The following is an 8,205-nucleotide window of genomic DNA, read 5'->3' on the forward strand; positions in this document are numbered from 1 at the left end:
ACCCTTACACATATAGTAAAGTTTCTCCTTTTAAGTTCTTAATAATTCATGAATGATATTAGAACTTGTGTGATTTCGAAGTTTCGCCATCGGCTACAATATACATGTTTACTGAGTAATAGTAGCCAGTTTGTAGTTATGACGATATAAAGTATGCAGAAATATACTGGTGATATATAATTTATTTAGGATATCTAATACGTCTTTTATATACCGAACAGGCACATAATTCTGTAATATTATCTTATACTGATAACTGATGCTTATGCGACTACAATATAAATTAACTAGCCTTAATAAAATAGGTATCAGTTTAGTCTAGAAGAGATATGCAGTTTATTATGTCCTGCTTAGGATAAAGATTGTCATTATGATAAGAGCTTTACTGTGGTAGACGTAGGAGAGTACTAACCCGACAGTAGAGTTTTGGTGTGTAATTTTTTCTAATATTTTTACTTTTCTCGTTACCAATGTCAGCTTGTAACAACTAGTGTCTTATATTTTGTTGATAGCCTAGGCAACTATTTAATTTTATGCCTAATTCATGGTTAATTTTAAGCTAATATTAGATTTTTACAATGTTTGATACATTATAATTATTAACGCCTATGAAATATTTGAAAGATACATTCTATGAACATGAAATAATAACTGAATTTTAAAATTAATAGAAATCTCAATAGCAATAACATCGAAAAGTTAGATAGCTATTGTTTTTGGAGTATGCCTGACCTGAATAACCTGTAAGTACAATTTTACGAACTGTGATGACTAATTTTAATTACATGTACAACAATTAAAATTAAGGCTAGATCTCAAAAGATAATTAAAATTGGCATAAGAAGTAAAGGAGATTTCAGATATCCACAGTATCTGAGATACTGCTAGTAGTAAAAATTAAATTCTTATTTCGTTTTCATGATTCTTTCGCAGGGCTTTGAAAGATAATCCGTTAATAAGTTTTAATTACCGCTCTTTCGGTGGTGTAGCAGGCATTCGAAGCATGTAAGTACACATATATACTAAAATCTCCTATTTTTATGTAGTTCGATATAACATCAATGACAGAGGGATGACTTAAAGAGAAGATGTTTTCATTTAGTTGTTTGACATAGAATACATTTAAGATTTTTGTACGTTCATTCATGTACAAGTAAAGAAGTAGCTTAGTGTTATTAGACTTGGAGATATGTTCACTAGCCTTGCATCTTGCAAATGAAAGTACGTATGCGGGCTATGTAATTTATATCAATACTAGTTGTTTATGCAATAGAGTTAATGTGATCATATATTTACTTCTTTGTTAAATTTAGTGCGATGTTTATGAAGCAATACTCATATTAAGATAAGATAAATAAGTTGACTACGGAAACTATAGTAAATCATATAGATTTCACCGTGACACAAAAACCTATTCTAGAATTAAGATCGGCTACGATTGTTATTGTTTACGATCCTCGCGATGTAAACAAATACAGTATATGAGAAAATTCGCTAGTCTTCTAAAAGTAGGTCCTGAGCCCGGAGATCTGCAACATTGTATATTATGTATTACTCAGTATAGACTCTAAATAAACGTTATTACTCAAATCCTTACTCAGATAAGATACTTGGTTTACATTACATTTCAAGCATAGCAAATACGATTTCAAGATTTCTTATTACTTTATTTTTATTTATTACACGTTATAATTCATTACTCGGTGTACATTGTTGACATTCCATATTTGAATTACAAGTATATTACAATTATAAGAATTTGAGAGGTTTCTCTAATTAGGCTAAGCCGGATCTAAATTTTTTGAGAACGTTTTACAGCTAGAAACGTTAGTGTAAAGGCCACGTAAATAAAGGTTTATCATATCTTAATTATAAGTCTAATCTAAAGTAATTACAAAATTCAAGATCACAAGATTTTATGAAATCTTATTAGATAAGTATGTTCTACAGTCATAATTATGTATTACCTATTATTTTTTCAAGTTATGTAACATTTTCGATGCAAACCTATTGCTTCGAGACTATTTAATTATGGTCTATCTCGTACGGTATACTATATTACGTTACTACTAGTCATCTCTGCAATCAAATTTTGTCTATTTCGCTAAGTTATGCCGTTACAAATAGAAATTTGCAACAAGGAAAAATGTTGCCCTGTTATAGGAATTATACTACGAGTCTAATATCAGGTTTGCCCTCCCTGAAATTTACTTACAGTATAACTAAGTATTGACGATCTTCTATCGTCAAGAGGAACAATAGCGCAACTTGTCTGTATTAGACATACTGAACCCAAACTTTGTTGAAAAATCGTTCAATTTATAGTAATCGACATAAACATCAATTATCAGTTTATAGATAATACTATAAAGCTACGTAGCTATCTATTAAAATATGTAAAAGTCATAGACAAATTGATGTAAATACATTTCTAGATGAATTTTTAATGGAATCTATGTTACGACAGTTACGCAAAAGTTACTCTGTAACACCTGCATCTAAAAATTTATCTATTAATAAATTAAAATAATGATAAGACAGGGCATCGATTTCATGGTGTATTTTGAAGTAGTTATATGCTAAATAAAATATTTAAAACAGAATAAATTTACTTACGTATTTTAGCACAAAACCACTTTACGAATGTATTAGCACTATAGCATGGAAAGTAAAAATTCCCATATTTTCCCCTAGATGCTATAACAAAACCATGAGCATAAATTTCCCTGAAAGTTAGTGCTACTCTCTACTTGCTGGAAGTCTATTCATCAGCTTATGCTAGATGTTGAGTTCACGCAATTAATTATTTCTAAATGGATATTTAAATCAATATATTCTATTTTTAATTCATAGATTTTAATAATTTATTTAATCTATAAAACGTTTTGTCACCGGTAATATAGCATTGAAGTACCTATATCCTTCTAATTTAAATTGTCCTTCATCTATTAACTATAGACATTCGACACGTGAATACTTATGTTGCGTTGCGCCATCCTCAGTAATTGTATGCAGACCAAATCCGAATCAATTTAGCCTATCTACGTGCTATAATATTTTGGCGCATGATTTATTGCGTGTATTTATCTGGGTAATTGGTATAATTTCAGTCGTTGGTAACACAGTTTCTATAAGGTGGCATTCTCAAAAAAAATCTTCTAAAAAACTTGGAATAGTAGAAATGTTATTAATTAACTTATCGGCTGCGGATTTTATCATGGGTATCTACCTAATTATCATAGCATCAGCCAATGTATATTATGCAAACCGTTATTATGAAATTTTTCAAGAATGGCTACGTAGTGTACCATGTCTAACGGCCTCGTTTTGTATCTCATTATCGAGCTTAATGTCGACATTTGTGCTCTTTCTAATAACTCTTGATCGTTATCTGCACCTAGTTTATCCTTTTCAAAATTATCGCTTATCTGCTAAAACTACTACCCTAGCATTGGTGATTCTTTGGTTAATATCAATCGCATTTGTTGGATTACCAATTATTTATAGTATTAATCAACCGTCAATTAATCGTCTATATTCTAGCAATAGTGCATGCTTACCTGGTAATTTTAATAACCCATATTTATTAACATGGTTATTATGTTATGCTGGATTAACCTTCGTCGTTTGGATTTTTATTGCAATCATGTATGTCGCAATTCTATCGACATTAGCAAATTCACGTAAAGAAGCTCATAGACGTTTATCAAAGAATGATAAAATTATTCGCGCTAAAATGATTACTATCGTAGCAACGGATTTAATATGTTGGCTACCATTATATATAGTATTAATTCGAGGTTTTGGTTTTGGATTAGACACGCATTCACTACCATTTATCGCTGTGCTATCATTGCCACTAAATTCATGTATTAATCCGATCATTTATACGCTCTTTACAACTACTTTTATCGATTACATTAACTTAGCTATTGGAAAGTTAAATTGCTGTTCATGTTTAACATTCTTTCGATCAATTCGTAAGTCAAATCAAGGCAGTCAACTACAAGGGAGTGAGTTAAGGCTTATTTCTAAATTAAAGTGATTAATGTACTCTGATACCTTATTAAATGAGAGTTCTTTAACCGTTAAGTAGTAACATATATCTTAACAACAAGTAAGCAGTACATAACGATTATATTTACGCGTTGTTTCGATGATGTGTATGCTTTATTTAAATAACACAAAGGCAATTTCCATCTAGATATTTATACCGGCTCGATTCATCCATCACTTGTCATTGCACTCTCCAGTAACCCTGAACTATCTAAGGTAATCCTTTTTATAAGATTTGTTATCTTTATTGAAAATTATCAACTATCTTGGCTTGGCAGGGCTAATTTTAAAATCTTTCAGCAATATCCAACACAATCATAAACTTCTTATGTCCAATACTCGCTTTAACTGTTGCACAATCTAAACTGGATCAATAGCATTTACTGTACTTTACTCCGTATAATGACTATTGTTAGATCGAAAGTATCGTTATGATATTCTTGCAATGAGCGAAACAAGTGCATAAGGCGATTGCATGGCATAACTAGGTCTTTTTTATGACGTAAATTCTAGAGTACACTATAATAATATTTAAGGGAGATGCAATTTCATCAGTAAGAAATAATTTCTTATAAATTAATTAATTAATGAATTATAAATCCAATTAGTCTAACGTTTACGTGGCTAGCACAATAGCTAAAATTATTAAATTACGTTATATTTTGCTAAGATTTTTAAACGGTATAGACATATCATTTATTTACTGTGATAAATATTATCTATCACCGTGTCACGGTACGAACTACCGTGAAGAAATAGCTATCTAAATTTGGTTAATATAATGTAGTAATAATATATTACATCTAGTTCCTTACAATAGGAATTACTCTAATTATAAATGTGTTACAGTAAATTTAATGCTGTGCTGTAATGTGTACAGAAATGATTCTGTGGATGAACATATTGTAGTCCGACTGTGAAAAACTAGTTAGTAGATGTTCTCACCCAAATATTTTTATAAGATGACTTGTGAATGTTAGCTGCTGTAGAAGGGTATATAAGCCCGTCAAATAGTTGAATAAAGCAGTTCTCAATTATCTAGTTGAGTTTAACGTAGAATCAAAGGCGTCTTAATTCTTGTAAGTAGGGATACTGAATCCCGGAGACTATAGTAATTTAGAGATTTGTTTTACGTTGTCCTTGTCACGAAGATGGTTTGTGACACACCTGTAGTATAGAACAATTATGTTAAGTGAGATTCGCGAAAAGCTCTTACGAATATTTAACTTTGATACAAGGTTTACATTAAAGTCGAATTACCTCATAATTATGGAGTGAATAATTTGGGGTGGCTGCAGCTTTATAACGCAAAAGATAACTTACCTTGGGAAAAAGAGATATCATTTTATACATACATCAAATCAAAAGACTGTAAATTAAAGAATGTTATGGGTTGTTTGTGGTACTGTAAAGGAAATGAATGTAGAATCGAAATAGATGGTGGCAAGAAGCTATTTGCGGATAAATTGTAGGTCGTGTTTTTTTAGCTTTCACAAGGTATGTACATTCTGTATTTATACAGGTATATTTACAAGATATATCCTTTTTTCGCAGTATAACTTGTTTTACAGCAGACGCCAATGACATTATGCTTCTGAGCAATTCCATCCGTTTGCAATCCGATTACCTGACATCACATCGGATTCTGCAAATTAGTATGAATATTATACAAGCAATTCAATCTTTGCACCTGAATAATATAGTCCATGGATCAATAAATACCGATGCTGTTATTCTACTTATTTCGCCGAAGGTACGTAATAGCATATTTAAAGACAGATATTCTAACGATAATACAACAATTCTGAAATATTTAAGTTCTATTAGTTTATTTTAACCATGCCTATAATTTGTGCATGGTTTGCCTACAAAACTAATATCTTCATTGATTTACTTGAGTGTAGTCTATGCCAATGGTATTAATCAATATAAGAATGGGTCATTAAATAATTCTTACTATGATTAATCTACTTATAAAATAAATTTAGAATTAGAAATTTATAGATTCATGAATATCGCTTTCCTCTCAAATACAATGCAGAAATACTGTATCGCTACTAAAAATTATTTGTAGTCAATAAATTTCAGAGAACAATTCTGGTCATTCGAATTTCATCCTTATTACGAACTAGTCGAATTTCTATTACTATTTATATCGGTACTATCTATCCTTTATCGAAAAGTTATGATATAACTGATAACTTATTACTTGTTTAAATTTATATATCTAGGAACCGATTACCGCCTTATTAGGCAAATTTTCAAATACGACGATATTTAAAAACGATCTTCATGAAAAGTACAGAAATCGATACCGTCAATTAATGAAAACAGATATTTCTGACTTTGCATTATTGTGCAATGAATTAAGTTCATACTGCCAAACGCAAATCGATCAAATCAATGAGAGCCAATTGCAACCAGATAAAGTGATGCAAGCTAGCGAAGGTATTGAATCTTGGAGATCGGTAAACGAAAAAGTAAGTATCTACTTTAATAAACTGCATTAACTGTACGTAGTTGACTTCTAGCGACAAGTGCTTAGCGAAAGCAGTAATGATATAACTAAACCTTGAGTAACACAAGCATATTGTAAGGTAGTAAAACAGTAATCACTATCGTAAACTGTTATATTATACTCGTATGTCTGTGCATAACTAGCTGTATTGACATATAGTGATTGATGTAAATGCCAACAATATTACGAAACTATAATAGATTCTTTGATGTTCATTAATCTAGTAAAACATTTATCAAATTTTTAGTTACGTATTGTCAAAGATGCCATCGATGATCAATTACAGGAAAATAGAGAACCAAAGCAAATTTTAGCTGATCTATGGGCCATTACTAGTGGTGACTAAAAGGATTTCATAGCCTACTCATCACTAAGTGTACCGAATAGTGTGAATTAATCATTCCCAATAATAAATCCCTGATGACATAATAGCCTGAAAATTAAAATAGAAAATCGAACTCAGTAAGAATGATGAAAGTAACTTGTGACTCGAGTTTGTGCTTTTTTTAAATATAGCTTTAACAATGAGAGTAGCTCATTAAATCTATAGTGTTATGGATATTTGACCAATGTCTGAATACACTGGTAGATTTCTGTTCCGTAAACGGTTGTATTTATCATAGTAATTTTACTATAATAATTTTAGAAAGTAAGTATTGTCCTTTACCTTTCGGCTAATATTGTTCAGTCAGCGTAGGATAAGGTCAGTGATGAATGACCTGGAAAGCTCTTGTAACTTCCCCGATAAGTTCGTAATTTCCAAAAAAACATAGAAATGAATGTATTGCTTGCGAGTAATTTTTTGCTGCCTTAATTAATTTCAAGAGTCTATGATAGGAACATTTAATTACATTTATCGTCTGGTACCTGATAAATACATATCCCAGTAATAATATAAAGTTAGCATTGATATACGTGTAACGGCATTGAAATCAATTTGAATCGTGATTCTCTTGCTAATAAACTTCGTTCTTTCAATTTTGAAGCTCTCATATAAAAATTTTACGTGTGTGATGTTCTCGTCTCCTTCTTAAACCTAGTCTACCGATAAAATTTAAACTAGTGCACATCAATAAAATCTTTATATGCTTCTGTTGTGCTTGTAGGGACTTTGATGCCACCTATCGAGGCATCTTGTATTCTCACTTAAGGCTACAACTATCGTTTCTAAAACTGTTCATTGACAGTACTCGACTATTCTAACGTTTAAATGTAATATTCTTGATACCACTAGTCCACTCAGGTCTTTGCTGCAAATTTTATGCTTTGGTGAATGTGCTATTATTGCAAACCGAAAGTTATGCACAGGAAAAATATAACTATTATAGAAATCTACAACTACGAACCTTCTGTCGGGGTTATCCTCCCTGACACTATAACTTTAAATTCGAGCGATCTGCTATCGATAGGAGGAACAACAGCGCCACTAGTCTCTCGTTAGACAAAGCTGAGGCCAAGCATTATTGAAAAAGTCAGCCAATTTATAGTAAATCTACATAAATATTAATTGTCAGTTTGTAGATATTAAAAAACTAAGCAATTGTCTATTAAAAGCATGTAAAACGTCATAGATAATTTAATATGAACACATTTCTAGATACGTTATCTTACAGAACCTATTACAGAACCTA

The 8,205-nt window shown here is 30.9% G+C and overlaps 2 protein-coding genes across 2 annotated transcripts; both read left to right on the forward strand.

The window, feature by feature from the left end:
* Positions 1-723: 723 nt before the first annotated feature.
* Positions 724-4,045, forward strand: TRIADDRAFT_61227 (uncharacterized protein; the record flags this gene model as incomplete). The annotated part of the gene is made up of 3 exons (XM_002117155.1): positions 724-743; positions 934-1,005; positions 2,959-4,045. 3 exons carry the CDS (start codon positions 724-726, stop codon positions 4,043-4,045), a joined length of 1,179 nt encoding a protein of 392 aa, XP_002117191.1.
* A 1,599-nt stretch (positions 4,046-5,644) lies between these two features.
* Positions 5,645-6,920, forward strand: TRIADDRAFT_61228 (uncharacterized protein; the record flags this gene model as incomplete). The annotated part of the gene is made up of 3 exons (XM_002117156.1): positions 5,645-5,809; positions 6,288-6,536; positions 6,822-6,920. 3 exons carry the CDS (start codon positions 5,645-5,647, stop codon positions 6,918-6,920), a joined length of 513 nt encoding a protein of 170 aa, XP_002117192.1.
* Between the last annotated feature and the right edge of the window lie 1,285 nt (positions 6,921-8,205).

This window comes from Trichoplax adhaerens, genomic scaffold, assembly GCF_000150275.1.
Source record: "Trichoplax adhaerens TRIADscaffold_22 genomic scaffold, whole genome shotgun sequence".
NCBI classification, from domain to species: domain Eukaryota; kingdom Metazoa; phylum Placozoa; class Uniplacotomia; order Trichoplacea; family Trichoplacidae; genus Trichoplax; species Trichoplax adhaerens.